General features: G+C 44.2%; 5 protein-coding genes across 5 annotated transcripts; 3 read left to right on the top strand and 2 right to left on the bottom strand.

Annotated features, from left to right (window-relative positions):
* Positions 1 to 351: 351 nt before the first annotated feature.
* FA14DRAFT_123279 (putative MCM6-involved in replication) lies at positions 352 to 3,327 on the top strand (the record flags this gene model as incomplete). The annotated part of the gene is made up of 1 exon (XM_025496562.1): positions 352 to 3,327. The coding sequence occupies one exon, from the start codon at positions 352 to 354 to the stop codon at positions 3,325 to 3,327; it is 2,976 nt and encodes a 991-aa protein (XP_025356497.1).
* Positions 3,328 to 3,516: 189 nt separating this feature from the next.
* On the bottom strand, positions 3,517 to 5,224 carry FA14DRAFT_164676 (alpha-ketoacid dehydrogenase kinase; the record flags this gene model as incomplete). Its single annotated transcript, XM_025499905.1, has 2 exons — positions 3,517 to 4,876; positions 5,175 to 5,224. The coding sequence occupies 2 exons, from the start codon at positions 5,222 to 5,224 to the stop codon at positions 3,517 to 3,519; spliced, it is 1,410 nt and encodes a 469-aa protein (XP_025356496.1).
* Positions 5,225 to 6,265: 1,041 nt separating this feature from the next.
* FA14DRAFT_179552 (uncharacterized protein) lies at positions 6,266 to 9,259 on the top strand (the record flags this gene model as incomplete). Its single annotated transcript, XM_025500929.1, has 1 exon — positions 6,266 to 9,259. The coding sequence occupies one exon, from the start codon at positions 6,266 to 6,268 to the stop codon at positions 9,257 to 9,259; it is 2,994 nt and encodes a 997-aa protein (XP_025356495.1).
* A 606-nt stretch (positions 9,260 to 9,865) lies between these two features.
* Positions 9,866 to 10,831, top strand: FA14DRAFT_167954 (symbiosis-like protein; the record flags this gene model as incomplete). The annotated part of the gene is made up of 3 exons (XM_025500118.1): positions 9,866 to 10,001; positions 10,108 to 10,417; positions 10,792 to 10,831. The coding sequence occupies exons 1-3, from the start codon at positions 9,968 to 9,970 to the stop codon at positions 10,829 to 10,831; spliced, it is 384 nt and encodes a 127-aa protein (XP_025356494.1). The 5' UTR covers positions 9,866 to 9,967.
* FA14DRAFT_161019 (ARM repeat-containing protein) lies at positions 10,783 to 17,484 on the bottom strand. Its single transcript, XM_025498938.1, has one exon. It carries the CDS (start codon positions 17,143 to 17,145, stop codon positions 10,921 to 10,923), a length of 6,225 nt encoding a protein of 2,074 aa, XP_025356493.1. The 5' UTR covers positions 17,146 to 17,484; the 3' UTR covers positions 10,783 to 10,920.
* Positions 17,485 to 17,746: the final 262 nt, after the last annotated feature.

Below are 17,746 nucleotides of genomic sequence, written 5' to 3'. Positions count from 1 at the left end.
TGATATATTTCAATACTTGCGTGCCTACAGCGCCGCCGTCTCTCCGCCCATTCAATTAATATCCCACCCCTTTTAAAGGACAAGGCCACGCTGAAAACTCGGGGAAGCAGCACGTGCTGAAAGAGGTCGCGCTGCCTCCAACACGATATCAAATCCAAAGACGCGTCAACGCGAGACGTGTAAATTGGCGCGTCGTGTTTGATTTCCCTTACACACTGTCAAAGTGCTGCAAGAGAAAAAATGCAAGCAAAAGAGTGAAATTGTTAAGTTGAAGCAATCAAACAAGAAGGACGAATGCAACACATGCAAACCACACTTCCTACAACGAAGATCACATCCTATCTAACAACAATGGACGCTCGTTCCTCTTCAGCGGCAATGCCGTCCTCTCCTCTCGGTCGTAATGAAGGTGCAACAAGAGCATATCTTGATCCTTTGGCTTTTGGCACAGAAGCAAGAAATGGTCAAAGTGTTGCACCTGCTGCATTCTCTTCGCAAAGTGATGATACACTTTTCGGTCAAAGACAAACAAATTCACAAGATCAATTCTCCTCTTCGTTTCAACAACAATCAGGCGGAATCGCAAACGGCTCAGCAATGGATCCTTCTGCCTTGCCCGACAAGAGTATCGCTTCTTCACGCAAGAGTAGACCTCGTGCTCGTTTGAATGATGCTGATGTTGAACCTGTCATCGATTCAACATCCGAACAAGTTCGTGAAAGCTTCCGTCAATTCCTGGAATCATTTCGTGAAGAACACTCTTCTGGTTCACCTGACCCGGATGGTGATGGAAATGGCGTAGAGCCACTTTACGTTGAACAAATCAGAGCTTTACGTGGTCAAGAACGTACAACAGTTTACGTTGATTTCACCCACGTCTTGCGATTTGATGAAATTTTGGCAGGTGCCATCAATGAGCAATACATTCGTTTCTTGCCCTACCTTCGTCGAGCGTTGGTGGATTTGGTGGCCCAATATACACCTGAATATCAATACATCAATGCACACTCTGCCTCTACAACTTCATCTGGCTTGACGCCAAGAGACTTTAACATTTCCTTCTACAATATGGCTTTGATCGGAGGCATTCGTGATCTACGTACACACAAAATCGGTCGCTTGGTTTCCATTAGTGGTACAGTTACCCGTACATCAGAAGTTCGACCTGAATTATTGTACGGAACATTTACGTGCAATTACTGCAAAACGAGTATTCGCGATGTAGAACAACAATTCAAATATACAGAGCCAATCATGTGTCCAAACGCACAATGTCAAAACACACGATCATGGCAATTGAATATCGAACAAAGTAGATTTGCTGATTGGCAAAAAGTACGTATTCAAGAAAATGCAAACGAAATTCCAACCGGAAGCATGCCACGTAGTTTGGATGTTATTTTACGCTCAGAAATTGTTGAAAGAGCAAAAGCTGGAGATAAATGCATCTTTACAGGATCGTTTATTGTTGTACCAGATGTTTCGCAAATGGGTATGCCCGGTGTGAATGCACAAATGCAAAGAGAATCCGCTGGTGGTCGTGCTGCCGAAGGATTGAACCAAGGTGTAACTGGATTACGTCAATTGGGTGTTCGTGATCTGACATACAAGACTGCATTCCTTGCATGCATGGTTCAAAGTACTCGTGAGAATGATATGGCTGATAGCTTGGATCGCGATCCTATTGCTTACTTGGAAAGTCTTACTTCAGAAGAAAGGGATGAATTAGAAGCAATGGCAGAAATGCGTGACATCTATCCCAGATTAGTCAGAAGTATCGCTCCTACAGTCTATGGTCATGATATCGTTAAGAAAGGTATTTTACTTCAATTGATGGGAGGTGTTCATAAACAAACACAAGAAGGTATTCATTTACGTGGTGATATCAACATTTGCATCGTTGGTGATCCAAGTACCAGTAAATCGCAATTCCTCAAATACGTTTGCAATTTCTTGCCAAGAGCTGTTTACACATCCGGTAAAGCATCTTCTGCTGCCGGTTTGACAGCCGCTGTTGTTCGGGATGAAGAAACAGGAGAGTTGACAATCGAAGCAGGTGCATTGATGTTGGCCGATAACGGAATTTGTGCAATTGATGAATTTGACAAGATGGACATTAGCGATCAAGTTGCAATTCACGAAGCTATGGAACAACAAACAATTTCAATTGCAAAAGCAGGTTTACAGGCCACTTTGAACGCTCGTACTTCAATTTTGGCAGCTGCAAATCCTGTAGGAGGAAGATACAATCGTAAATTAACTTTGCGTGCAAATGTTGCCATGTCAGCTCCAATTTTAAGTCGTTTCGATTTATTCTTTGTGGTTTTGGATGAATGCAATGAAGTTGTGGATATGAATATCGCAAAGCATATCATCAACGTTCACAGATTCAAGGAAGAAGCTATTGCACCTGAATTTGACACTCAATCTTTGCAAAGATATCTAGAGTATGCACGTACTTTTGAGCCAAAGCTTACGCCAGAAGCCAGTGATGTTTTGGTGGAAAAGTACAGAATCTTACGTCAAGATGATACAGGAGCAGGAGCAATGGGCGGCAAGAACAGTTACAGAATCACAGTTCGTCAATTAGAAAGTTTGATTCGTTTATCAGAAGCGATTGCAAGACTTCATTGCACAAATGTTGTTACCGCTCAATTCGTTCGTGAAGCATACAATTTGTTGAAACAAAGTATCATTCATGTCGAAAAGGATGATATTGACTTTGACGAAGATGATGATGAAATGAACCAAGATGAACTAAATGCTATTGCCGATCAAGCAGAGTCCATGCAAAGCGCTCAACGCGATGAATCAATGTTGCCTTCTTCTTCTCATTATGGTGAAGCCCAACGCGATCAAACCGCAGTCACTTCTGGTCAAGTTCCTGCTAAAGTTCGAATTTCGTATGATCGTTACATGGAAATACTCAACTTGATCCTTCTTCGCGTTTCCTCTATTGAACGTGAAACGCTTGGTGGTCTGGAACGTGATGCGTTGATCGAATGGTACCTTGAACAACGTGAAAATGATTTAGAGACAGAAGCACAACTGGAAGAAGAGAGAAGAATCATCGATAAAATATTGACACGTTTAGTACGTGAACAATACCTTGTTGAATTACGAGGAGAGAATGCCTTGATGGAACAAAGAAGACAAAGAGAGCAAAATGAAGGTGATGCAGAAGGTGATGAATCTATGCAAACCGTAACAGAAGGTAATTTGGCAGGCAACAACGAAGAAAGCCAAACCAGCCAAGGTCAACGATATATCATTTTGCATCCTCGTATTGACGTTGAAGCTCTTGCTGATGGTGCTGTAATTGAATAGTTTTGTAGTATTTATCTCATTTTCCATTCCTGCTTGTATTATTGTATTCGTTATTTATTGTTCACCCTCGTCGTAATTTTTTTCTCAAATAGGATTTATGTTACAGGAATACAGTTGACTATGATTGTTTGCGTAAAAGTACAAGTTGCGGTTGGCGATTTGGTTCGTACTGTAATGGCAAGCGGGAAATTAGCTCATCTCCAAGGGATTGGCACGAACTTTGATAAAGGTATCACATCCATGTCCATAAAGACTGACGATATCCAAAGACCCTCTGCCATGTTCGGCATATATTCTGCTCATTGGTAATCCATAACCCAACCCGGCCAATGTTCCTAAAGCACTGCCAAGACCAATAGTACTACCACTACCGCCTGTCGTCAATGCACCCAAAGCATCGTTGTGTGAACCTCCCATTGAAGGCATACTTTGCATTGCATAAGGTCCCATTTCCGCATCATCAATTGATGCATCTCCTTTCTCTTCTTCATTAGGAACGGTGGTAAATGTGTAATTGAAGATATGCGGCAAGTTCTTTGGTGCAATGCCTCCTCCTCGATCACGAATTCGTATAGAAAGATATTGTTTGGATTTGGCAATCGAAACAAAGATTGGCGGAATTGGTGTTCGTTCAGCGTGTGGGTTACGCTTGTAATGGTTCAAGTGACGTTCAACAGTTGCTCGATAGCTGTTCTTTAGAAGCTCTTTGACACAATACGATAAATGACTTGCAACGCCAACAAAGGTGGCTTCCCGACTTCCTTCAATCTTGATCTCTGGTGAATCACCAAGGGTGCTCTCACAAAGTTCTTCCACAAGTTCGCTGTCCTGCTTGATCAGGTCATATGCATTCACCCGCGTATCAATGATTCCAACAGAGTATGGCGTTGCAGTCTTGCCAATTCGGAAAGCGTGCGAGAGTGCCATATGCTGTTCAGCAATCAAACGAATTCCGATACGGGAGTGAATTGCACCATTCAAAAAGGTGGATATAGCAGAAGAGCTCATGTACTTCTTGCATTCCAAGAATCCTCTAGCTAGCGTTGGAACGTTTTCAGAGTGTAATTGAACCATTTCCTCCAGCTTTGCAGCAAATTTATCGTTGTCTTCTAGTGTTTGTATATTGTCGAATCCCATACTTGCCAGACTGTCAAACGAAGAAGCGTACAATTTAGCAATCTTTGCGATATATGGATTTGATCCAACAATAAAGGGCAGGGAGCGATACTGATCAACCCTTCTTGCCAATCGAATAGGTAATTCACGAGCAGTGAAACGGGCAGAATGTAGCAATTGCGCTTCTGATGGTGGTACGCCGGGTGATCCGCCTAGGTAAAGCAACGAAGACATGGTCAAAGAAGTTGGGGGAATGGCCAAGAAGTTTGATAGCAGCGAAGGAGTCGCGCCAAATGTTGAAATAGGTGAAGAAGCACTTATAGGGACATCATTGGCTACTGCTGATGGTGCTTTTGGCGGAGATGAAGCATCAAACTTTGAAGAAATGAATGGCTCTGGTGGAGGGTAGTAAGAGTATGGCCGTATATGCTGTCTGCTCGAATATCTTACAGGCACTCTACTCATAGAGCAGCTTGCTCTCCGGGATATCTGTAAGGCGAAAGTCATTTTTTGGGAGGCTGATCGTTGTGATGAGAAGAAAGTTTTAGTCATTCAAATTAAAGTTTAAATTCTAGACTAAGCAAACAGTAAGACACGCGCTTCTAAGAATGAATGCATTTTGAACCAACATCAATTCTTCTTAATTTCCTCCTCCTCCTACATCGAATGAAACAAGATGTCAAGGCAAACACTTCCAGCATCAAAGTTGGGGAATGTCAATAACACTACACAGGATTCCAACGCTGGTTCTTCTTCCGCACCTACTGCCACCCATATGCATGCTTCATCAATCGCAATCTTATCCAGAGAATCCCTACCAAAGATTGAATCACACTTTCTTGAAAGGAGCCGACAGCAATCCTCTTTCTTACAACGTGATCTGATATGTAAACGCTTAGACGATCAAGATGAAACCCGAAGGGCAATCGAACTAGATTCGATGTATCAACCTATCCGTAAAGCAAGAATACAAAATCGATTACGCTTACGTTTTGAGCAGGGTGAAATTGATCTGAGACTTTACTCAAAGCCTTCAGGGAAAACGATCGAGTATATAGATGTACACAATTTGATCTGCGTTCCATTGGAATGCCAACAAGAATCAATAGCATATGCAAATCATACACACAGAAAAGGGATACCGCCCGAAATTGATGCTGGAGCGAATGTTTGGCAACAAGTAATTCAGGCAATGGGATGGGAGCCAAATCACAACATCATCAAGAAAGGAAGGAGATTCGTCTTTCATGAAGATGACGTTTGCAAAGTTGAAGCTTTGATCTTTCAACTTTACAAGGTGAGTATATGCACTGTCTTACCCATGCTTCGTGATTCGATTGCTAACACCTTCCCTTGCCGACAGATCGAGCTTAAAGATGGCCAAGCAAGTATGGAGAGAATAGCAGACACTTGGATATTGCATGTTTCAGCAACACTTCCTTTTCGTTCAAGCACAACCAAAGGAGGCGAGCCAATCTCCAATGATGCCTCCCGTTTAAGTGAAAGGGCACAAGCAGAAATTGCTGCTATTCAAGAAAGCTTGAAAGGACTGGTTCAGCTCAGCAAAGAAGAAGAGTAAAGGTTAATAAGATTTGACTGTATTATAGCAATACTGTAATATAAAATTCAATTACTGTGATAACGTTGAATGATAGGTTCGACTTGCACTCCAAAAGCTGAGCCTGAGCTGAAAAGTGAGAATTGGCCTGTGCGCGACTCAGCACGCACTTACGCATGCACTGCATCAAAACCCCATAGTGTAACACCTTTCCCCACTTTCTTTCCTTTCCTTCTACCACATCAATTGCAAAAGGTGGCCATCATGTCCGCTCCCCATCCAATAACACCATACTACATTCCACCGCCACCGAAGACCAAGATGGTGCAATGCATTGTCACCATGTTACCCGTCGGTGCTTTGAATCACGTTGGTCGTGATATCAACACGCGCATTCCTATCCCCGTACAAGAGGGCAAGAGCTTCACTGCAGAGATGCTGGAAAGTATAATCCGTTCCAGAATGCATGATATTGCTTATCCTAAACTTCTGAGTGGAAGCATGGATGATATGGAAATCTTTATACGTCATTCACCAATTCCAAACGTTTACAACGTACCGCGTAAAAATGTTTCACGTTATATGTCTCCATTCTGTAGAGAATTCCCTTTTACTCCTTTCAGTACAGTTGTAGTTCAAGCTGAGATGTGGCACAAGAAAGATTGGGCAAGTCCAAGTCACATCTATTTGCGTAAAGATGCAAACTATCCGCTCAGATTGCATGTCACATGCACGCAAGTCCCAGTGCGAATGGTTGGTGAAACGCATGTGCAAGCAGGACAAGTTGGGTCAAAGATTAACTTTACTGTCCCTCTTGGCACCAAGCAATGCATCACAGCATTTCGTCGTGACCTTACAAATTTGATCGCAAGCAGATGTGATCAGTTATCCGGGTTCAATCGAAACAAGTTTGCTGTCGAAGTGTACTTCAAGAAGCCTCAAGACAACACCCAAGAATCTTCAAAGACATCTTTTGAAGATCGTGTAGCACAATGCATGTCAAACGATAAGCCATTGGAAGTTCAATTCGCTTTACGTAGCCAGTCCGAGGCGATCAAGGCATCCGCCACGCAAAAACAAAAGTCTATCCCAGTGAAATCGAGTATTTCAGACAGTGTGAATCCAAAGAATGATAGTAATATCAAGGAAGCATGTGCAGATCGCAAAAACGATGCAAAGAAGGACGAAAGTTTTGGTCTTCATCAAGGTTTCCTCGATGCCTTACGCAAAGAGACTGAAAAAGCAAGAGAAAATGCTCGATCTAGTAGGCCAACAAAAGTTGATATCTTTGGGGGAAGTCATCCCTGCGCAAACGCAAGCGTGGCTCAAAACGATAGGCCAAAAAGCTGGAGAGAGAGTGCATGGAGAGAAAGAGTCTCAAGACAGGTAGAAAATGCCAACTCAGCTGAACATGCGAAAGCATTTAAGCAAGAAGATGTATTGCAAACGATCCCTGCACCGGCAGGCTCGGTTGCACAACCTCCCGAACCTTTTGCAGGCTTGCAACGAGAAGTAGATCAATTGGTAAACAAGGTGGCGGGGTCGGTGCAAGATACCCTTGGCTCAATCTTTACAAATATCCAACCAGAAGTGAAAGAACATTGCAAGAGGCGATGTGCTTCGTCATCAACATCATCTAGTCATTGCGAAACAAAAGAGAAAGAGCGAGAGGTCAAAAACATAATCCATCACTATGCAACTTGCAATTTGTGCGATCAGGGTATCACGGGTATTCGCTGGAAATGTACAGCTTGCATCGATTTTGATGTTTGCTCGGCATGCAAAGCAACCACACCTTCCACCCATCCTTACCACCGTTGGATAAAGCTTCAAACCACGGATGCTTTACCTTTGGGTGTTCGCCCTAGCGATTGGATGATCCATCCTAACATCATTTGCGACGGCTGTGACAAAGCCGTTGTTGGCCCTCGCTACAAATGCATCAGATGTCCCGATTTCGATTGGTGCCACAGCTGCGAATCTGATCCTACAATGCATCATGGTACGCCGGAGGAGGAACCACATCTTTTCCTCAAAATCAACAAGCCACTGCCGAAGACACAATCGGTGGAAGCTGCAAAGGTCCAAGCAAAGGCTACTGTCAATGCCATGAATAAGCGTAAATCTGCCCGTGCTGAAGAGACCATTGATATCACTGTTGAGATGCCCGGTGCTTTCAGAGAAAACTCTGCAGAACAGTCAGAGTCCAAATTGGACAAGATCATTGAAGTCATTGAGCGTTTGGAAAAGAAACAGAAGAAGACCAATAAGCGTATCGATAGCTTCGGAGGCCAATTCAAAGAATCCAATGATGCTATCGAAAAGATTCTCAACAAGATCGATCAGATCAATGCAGACTTATTGAGAACGCAGACCAGTGCTAAAATTATCGATCCTCCAACTGAAAAGGCGCGCGAGGAGGGTGTTGAAGGCATTGCATCCTTACACGCACGTCTGGCAGACTTGTCCGTTCAAGCGCAAAAGTTACCTGGTGCTTTACCTTTAGCAGATGATCTGATCGATGTAAAGGAAGACCACAAGGTAGCAGATGTCGCGGCAGCGGAAGAAGATGCTCAAAGCGTAGCAGAAGATTATGATATGCAAGTGGAAGCTGATATTACTGTTCCTGATGGATCACGTTTCGTTGCTGGTTCCTTGTTTGACAAGGTATGGCTAGTTCGTAATACAGGTGGAAAGGCATGGCCAAAAGATACTTGCATCACTTCGATCACCAATCTTAACAACCCGACTCAAACTGTGAAGCATTCTGTCAAGATTGGTCGCGAAGTCAAGGCAGGCCAAGAGACTCAGATTTGTGTGCTTGATTTAGTCGCTCGTACAGAGACAGGAAAGGATGTTCACTATTTCCGTCTTGCTTTACCATCTGAATTCGGCAAAGAATCACGCTTCTTCGGCGATCAATTGTGGTATGACATTGAGATTGTGAATGAAACATCATCCAACGAAACAACTAAAGCAAACAATTCGATCGCCTCCTCAATGCATCATGCAAATCCGCCATCCTACGATTCAAAGAAGCAAGAAAGTCAAAACGAAATGAACGGATCATCATTCTTCCAAGCTCCATTTGCCCCTCAAAGTGATCGTGCCCCTTCAACAAGTGGTCGTCAAACTGAATCAGCCTTGCATACGCCCACTACCGAACGATCATCCGCCCTTGGTGATGATTTGGTTCTCTTGGATAGCGATGAAGAATTTGAGATCATTGAGCCTTCAAGCGATGAAGAAAGCGATTGAAGTGGGCTACCTTGTCTGTGATCAATCGTTATTCACCTCTAATCCACCTCTTTTGTACATCTTTACGATTTCAGCTTGCCCCGTCATACAACTGTACCATATTACGCTCTGTCTCAGTTCTACATAAGCATTCAAGATTATCGTTCCGTTATATGTAAATATCTTTTTTACTCTGTGAGAAAAGCATAAAATACATGTAAATACCCCAAATTTGAGCAGATGAGTGTGATGGTGCATTTTATTTGATGTGATAAGACATGAATCGAAGGAGGAATAGGTCAGTAACTTTATACATGTAGCTATAAAGCTCTTGATAGAACGCATTCTACTATCTCAAGGGCTTCATCAGCTCTTTTTGTAATGATCACACCAGCTGCGGTAGTGATAGGGGCTTCAGCGATATTTCAATTGATGATGGCGGTGATTTAAGCCTATGCCGGTGATATACGGTTTGTGTTGTGTTATTTGTTTGTGTTGGAGGCCTGTGCGCACTTACTTGCGCACGCGCATGCACGCGCCCTAGTCAATAATGCCTTGCCCGATGAGGGGAGAATTGCTGAGTAGCAATGCTGCTGCTTATCCATCCATCATCTTAGCCTTCACTTGACTCAATCGAAAAGCAATTCAAGGTGGCAAGTACCAGTCACATCAATCATACACCTAGTCTACGAGTAACGGTCATTACCTTTACCATCAACAACAGTCAAAATGCGATCAAAGTTTAAGGATGAGCACTCTTTCGGTGAGTATTGAAGATATCACATCTCATCTTTAGATGCATTTGAAAGCTTTTCATTGTACTAATGCCGACCTCATTTCCCATTTTCCCCCTTCTTCCATCAAAACAGAAAAACGAAAAGCAGAAGCTGAACGAATTCGTCAAAAGTATCCAGATCGTATCCCGGTAATTTGTGAAAAAGCTGATAGGACGGATATCCCTTTGATCGATAAAAAGAAATATTTGGTTCCTTCAGATCTTACCGTTGGTCAATTCGTTTATGTTATCAGAAAGAGAATCAAGCTTGCACCCGAAAAGGCAATCTTTATCTTTGTTGATGAAGTTTTGCCTGCAACAGCAGCATTGATGTCAGCCGTATATGAGGAACATCGTGATGAAGATGGCTTCCTCTACGTGAGCTATTCAGGAGAAAACACCTTGTGCGTATATACGTTTCGGTCTTTCAAAGTGAGCATCTTTGCTGACCCATCGTCCCTTTCTTTCTTCCAGTGGCGCACTTGAATGAATACAGATTCGCACCATCTGTGCATCATAGCTCAATCTCGCTTCGATTTCGCTTTATCTTGATCCGTTCACCTTGTATTTAAATCCGACTGTCCATGCTCAGCAAATCATTGTTAATGATCATTCACAAGACTTCATAACCGAATCAGTCTTGCATATGGTCTATCAACGTTCTTGTCCTATCCCCGTCTTTGATTCCCGTGTAATATGTATATCGCGACTCTGACTCAATTTATATCCTAATCTCATTTTCGTTAAACTGCGCTTGGTAATGATGAATGTTTCATAGCGATTATCGATTTGCAATATTACAGCTAATGTACTATTAAATTGTATGGTACAAGTACAAGATTATGATCGTTTTTCAAAAAAAAGCAACGAACAAAAGAATGCAAAAGATGTGTGCAAAATTTCCGCATTATTCCTCCTCTTCATCTTCTTCTACATATTCATCGTCATCATCATCATCGAATGCTGACCTTTGTTGAGAAGGCGAAAGGGGTACGTCTGGAGTGCTTCGACGATGCACGGCTTTAGTTTCAGCTGGAGTACCGTTGGTGTTTTGATGATCCACAAAATGTTGGCCTGCTACAAAGGCTAAGAAAGGATCCTTTGTGGAACCTGTTGTAGGGTCTTCTCCAGTAGAATTATTGGATGCTTCTTTCGCATGATGGAATGCTCTTTCAGGTGATTCGAGTGAAAATGATGGATCATTGCTAGTCAAATCGTCTTGCGTGCGAAGAGCATCCAATCGTTTTAGACTGCCATATGTATTGTTACCTTGTTTCACCGGAGTGCTCTTATCCGCAACGCTAAGCAAATGATGTGGCGATTCATCTTCTCCGTCATCTTCATCCAAGATTGCACTCGTCAAAGGACCAGAAAGATGATCAGAAGGTAGATGAGCGGAAAGAAGCAGTGCATTCTCATCGCTTGGTATGACGATCATATCCTCATCCCCTTCATCACTCATAGACATGCCATGGCCATGATTGTTTCCAGCATTGTTCCAGCCATTCGTTCCATTCATAGAAGGGTGAATCTGATTGGCAATACGACGCCTGGCCAATGTGCTATTAGCAAGCGAAGGAGCTGGTCTTCTCTCCCCTTTGCCATCTGCATCAGCAATATCATTTCGGTTGAGAGCTCCAGGTCTACTATTATCTTGACCATCACCTTGACTTTCTTCGGCTCCTTCTTGCATTTCGTCCTCGTCCCGCTCGTCTTCATCGTCGTCCATCGAGAATGTCTGCTCGCCTGTATCGAAATCATCACCTCTGCTCTCGTGTGGTGTCATATTCATCCCATCCATGAATGAAGATAGCGGCTTGTGCGGTCCACCCTCGATAGGACCCAAAATCAACTCTCGAGCAGGTCTCGGTTCCAATGGTGAGACGGGACCCAGTTCAGTGATATAGTCCGACCCAACAACACTTTCAATCGTTTCCCGTACCAGACCAGATTCATCATTTCCAAGCCTGCGCAAGATTCTTATCAATCGATCGGATCTTGATTGAGGTAAGGCGTATAGTTGATCAGAAGAACACATTAACTGGATCAAAGATGCCAAAGCAAGACGAACATCCACGATTTCATCTTTGCTCAATTCCAATAATCTAGGCATTGCCAACATTTCGATGGAAGAACGTTGAATTTGACTTTGACAAAGTTGTGCGATACTTTGCAGAGTTGCAACACGGGCTCTATAACCGGCATCATCTGAATCGGAAACATCTACTAGCATTCCCAAAAAGCCATCTGCTAAGACCTGATCTTGCTCTGCGAAAAGATGATAAAGGCCACTGACTGTGCTTACACCTTTCATCCGTACAGCGCTGACCGAGTCCATTAGAGCAGATTGCATCAACATGACGAGAATGCCTTGATCATCTTCTAGAAGGAATTTTGAGGCGAGGGCAGGTATCTTTGAAATTACCTTTTCACGCATTCGCCAATGATTTGGAAATCTTGCTCCTGTTCCAAAGATCTCTGTATCGTTCCACAGATCTTGAATCACCTTCATAGCTTCCAAACCGCTTTCTACGTGCATGTGGCACAATGTCACATCAATGTTCTCCAACAAGGCCATCTTTACCTCACCATCTTGTTCGAACTTGGGATCCAAAAAGTGCGAAACAAAAGGTAATAAATCCTTTGATGCAGCATCTAAACCAACAATTTTGGCAATCTCATGAAGACTGGCAGCCAATGACCTACGAACTTTGGAAGACGCATGATTGCTCAATTGGCTATGTACTTCACGCAATACATGCCACTTGTCGGCACCCAAAGTCAAAGCAACGGCAGGTAGATTGTATGCCATAACCAATGGACGATCAGGATCAGAATTGAGTCCATCAAATGACAGCTCTCCTGGTTGTGCACCGCCAAAGGCATCATTGTATCTCCAAGCGCCAGATGACATGGAATCGCTGCTATCACTGCTGTGAGTCCAAGTGTTCACATTGGTGGAATCGATTTCAATGTCTTCCGAGATGGTACCTGCTAAACGATCGTTTTGCTGATCGTTTCCTATGTCTTTTGATGCTGTGTTCGAATGTGTTGCCTCTGCAACGTTTTCGTCTTTGCCATCCCAAGGTTGTCCTAAGAAGTGTCTGACTAGGTGCTCCGGAACTCCTTCAGGATCGTCGTGGAATAGGTAAATTACCTCTCCAATGATGTCAAGAGCTGCTACACGAACGTTTCTACTGACATCATTCACGAATCCACTCATGACCTCCATCAATTCTTTCCTACGTTCGAATCGATCCACAACTTGAGCAAACAGATTTGGCGCTGACAAACAAGCGGCTTGACGAACATGCCAGATTGTATCTTGACATAATTGTGAAAATACGCCAAGAATGTTTTGTTCTCGAATATGATCATGACCGATTGCACGTGCAAGAATACCGACAGCCACTGCTGCTTCTTTACGGACAAAGAATGTGCGATCCCCGGCAGAAGCAATGAGTTCCGGAATGACTCTGTTAATCATGAAATCCTTTCCGATCAAATTTTCTGTTCCTATAGCGGCCAATAGACTTATGGAAGCCATTCTTCCTACTGCAACTTCCTCTTCTATGCTCATCGTGATAGATGCGCCATCAACAGAAGCCATAGCAGTATCGCCTAAACCATCTTCGATATCATCAGAAGAAGCCCACGTCATCATTTCTTCGTCTGCTTGATTTTGTGAGAAGTCTTGCTGCTCGTCGAATTTCGGCTCAAGTGTATCTGAGTCATGTTCCATCTCTGTTTCACGCTGATCATCTTGTGCTTCTTGAGCGAGCTCTCTTGGCTTTGACTCGACGTTTTCTGCGCCTGTATCGGTCGCAGTATTCGTCACTGCTTGATTCTCTCCAGATGCACCATCAACGTGATCCATCTGTTGATCAGAATGCTCTTCTTTTATCGATTGCGCAGATGCGGCATGGTCTTCTCCGTCATGGTATACTGCTTCGTTAGGCTGATCGTGATTGACTGAGCCGGTTGCTCTTTCACTTTTATCGCTGCTCAAATGTCCAATAGCCACCGCTACCTGCTCTAACAATTCGTTCATAATCATCTCTCTTTGCTCTGCTCCGAATTCGTAATCCTCCAACAAGATTCGCTTATCCTCTCGTGCAGCCGCATCTCTTACCAAGGTGGTATTAGCATCAAACGGTTGCCTACTCTGTACACTGGGATCTGCACCAATGTGAGGTTGTTGAACACGAGTATCTTCTTCGTCCAATTCGAAGGTATCGCCTGCCAAACCAAAACCTTGTAAACGTGCACAAAAGAAGACGATCGCAGTTTGGGTTGAGTTGGCAATTGTAGCGTTCGAATTGAGCAACAAAGCACAGAGTAATGGTGTAAAGGTCGAAATTGAAAGTCTTGGTCGTGTAGCCCTCTCATCGTTTTCTACCGGAAACCCGTCAGCGTCCGTTGAAGCTGGTTCAATCGTATTTTTGGTATCTTCTGCAAGTGGACAATTTCGGAAAAAGTACCACATGAGTCTGTGCAACTGCGGGGCAAAAGAGGAGCAGACTTCATTTACATCGCATGCCAAGCCATTCAAGAGTGGAATGACAAATTCAACGGCTTCATTCAATTCCACCTCCAAGATCCAATCAGCAAGTGAATGCGAAACCAAGATACGATGATAAGTCATTTCACTTTTGGCAAACAAGAAGATTCTTTCAAGCGTGGTTAAGCCTTCTTCTTGTAACGGATCATTTTCATCCACTTGGTCAAAATTGTCATCTTGTTGATCGTCTTCTTCTCCAGCTTCGATATCGATGTCTGTTGGAACACTTTGTTGACTCTCTTGATCTCCGTGTTCGCCCCAATATCTAGTGACCGCATTGGCTGGTTGAACGGTCATCGGGTCTGGTACTACAACAGTGCCAGGTGAGAGCGGAGGCCGTTTGGGTGCACTACCATGCGCTTGCGTCTGACTTTGAGGAAAACTATCCTCATCCATTTCACCTACCGCCCCTTCTAGGTCTGCATCCTGTTTTCCATCCTTTTCGTCTTCACCTTCATCTTCTTCCTCTTCATCACGATCTTCATTTGTTCCTACGCTATCTCTTCCGCTGCCTACAGACCCATCTTCTGATCCGACATCATCAGGATCGTCACTCAATTCGTATCCTGACCTCGGCGGCATTCCGATAAAGCTGCGTACTTTTGGAGGGCTTTCGCTAGCTGTTGAAGACGCCGAGCCAGAAGGTGAAGAGGCCATATGAGCAGGACTTTGCGCCCGAATGGGAATCCCATTTAGGTAACTGTATTCTTCACGTGGTGGCAAAAGTGTTCTAGATGCGAAGGAAGGCGAATGTAGTTCAAACGATGATCTACGTTCCAAGAATCGTATTCTTTCTTGTGGTGAACTGGAATGACGCGGTGGTGGTATGATCATATTTCGTCTGTCGAGATTATTCTGCTGATTTGCGATGCCGATTGACTCCCTTTGATCGGCTTCATCATTGTGATCAGCAGATGCTCCAACTTCAGCATGTACAATTTGTGCATCTACTTTTGCCGATGTGGTTCGTGGTTGGGAGACAGCCTTATGTGTCGGAGACTGCTCATCGTGCGAGCGTTGTTGAGGTATAGCCATGTCTCGTGCATCAACGTCGGAATCATTGGAAGAAACGGAAGAATTAGACAGTGCCCTGCTGTGACGATGCATTGCTGCATTAGCAAGATTCAATGAATTTGAAGCGATCGGTTGTGGAGCAGCTAGTCGAGGTGAACTTGAACGAAGTGGAGAGGATGAATAATGAGCAGAAACGTTGCTGCTCGAAGAATGACTTCCTCTACGGCCTGTTGGTTGATGACTTCCTGTCGTGCCCCAATTCAATGGGGAAGGCGTCCTTTGCATTCGTACACCAGCATGCCAGTCTACCAAAGGAGATCGCCTTCCAGGACTAGATGGTACAGGAATCGGGATGGCTGTCATTCCACCTGCAGAGCTATGGGCAGCCACTTCGTCTCGCAAAGAAGGTGGGATGGGTGTCGAGTATGTCGATCCAGCATCTAATGGAATAGCTTCCAATCCACTTGCTGTCACTGGTAAAGCTTGCTCATGATGCTGTGTAGAAGGCCAAACAGAATCTACCGGTAGTTCAGGATCGGGATTAATCCTTGGCGAGGAAGGCGAGCCAGCTTCATTACCACCCATCGCAATATGTAAGCCACTCTCTCCTCTCGAAGGCGATCTTCCAAGCTGTGAGCTAACGAATGAAGGCGAAGGTATTCTGGCAATTGGTTCCGTACCATTACCCGACAATCGACGAACGTGTCCGCTTGATCCTAATGCTTGTAATCTAGGTGACATTGGGATTGCATAGGCACGAGAAGGAGATTGCGTTCTTCTGGAATAATCACTGCGATGCGGTGATCTTGGACTTCGCGGGCTAAAGCCAGAACTACCCGCACTTGATGACTTTTCCATCGCTCGTGCAATTAGGTGAGAAGGACGACGTGTTTCGGGAGATGTACTGATTGCGTGATCGCTATTCAAACTTCCACTGCTGCCATTGCTACTTCCACCTTCACTCGTTGCTACGTTGTATAAAGGCGATCTCCCTGCAATGTCTACAGGAGCAGATGAGCCAGTCGGACTAGGCGCATGAACGTTGACGTAGATGGGTGATGTAGGTCTTAGCTTTGGCGAACTGGCGGGATTTGAGAAGTTGGAAGGTGAGAAGGATGACATGTGTTGATGAGGATTTTGAATGGGATGGAGTTGATTTGCTGAAGGGATATTTGATGAAGACGCATGCCCGGCGTTGCCAGTTGATGATTGATGTGCAGTGACTGCATTCCTCAAAGCTGAATCCGCACCATAAGGATCCCAACGAATCGCACCGGGTGAGAAAGACGTTCCTGCATGCAGTGTTGGACTTAGATTCACAGACCTTGAACGAGAATGAGATGGTCGCGTGGAGGAAGTTGAAGAGGAGGATGACACAGAGGATGTTGGAGAAGGATGCGAAAACAGAGCAGGTTGCGAAGGACTTCCAGGTATGGAAGGATTGGGAGATGATTGCGCTGCTTCTCCATCGCCCTTTATTCGTATCCCCGGAAGTAGGTCCTTGCCTGTCTGTCTGTCCCCGCTGGAAGATGCCTTTGACGCTTCCTGATCTTCCATCGCTATTGATTATATGCACGGCTTACGCCCGCAGGCGTGCCTTCGAGGGATTGTGTGTATGCCGAATGACGTTGTGACAGAATAAAAGGGAGACAGGCAATCTTGAGAATTTGATTGCCCTAGACGACCCTCTGACAAAATCGTCTCTAGATGTGATTCGATGGAATAAACACCACGATCAAAATGTCTGAAAAAAAGACTCGTCTAATTGTATCCTTTCGTGATCCACCGAAAACCGTACCTGTCCAACGACCTTATTCTCCACCAATGCTCTCTTTTTGAAAAAGATCCAATGATCTCTATGGTTTTGAGCAAAGAAAAGAGATGAATATCCGAATGACCAAACCAATCAGGGTGTTATCAAAATAACGAATAAATAATTAGCGCTTTACAGAGAACACAGAGAGAGAGAGAAAAAAAAAACTTAAACGCGTGCACTCACTCGACACACTCACACACGGCAGCGGCCGCAAAATGAGATGGAACCGCGTACTGTATGAATAGATACTGCACACACACCACACCCTGCCCTTTATTCTATCGGCGCCGGTTGATGTTCATGCCCTTTTACGCCCTGGATAATTTAATCGTTTCTTTCCCA

Source organism: Meira miltonrushii, assembly GCF_003144205.1.
Source record: "Meira miltonrushii strain MCA 3882 unplaced genomic scaffold FA14scaffold_2, whole genome shotgun sequence".
In the NCBI taxonomy this organism is placed as follows: Eukaryota; Fungi; Basidiomycota; class Exobasidiomycetes; order Exobasidiales; family Brachybasidiaceae; genus Meira; species Meira miltonrushii.
This window is presented reverse-complemented; position numbering and strand designations above follow the sequence as displayed.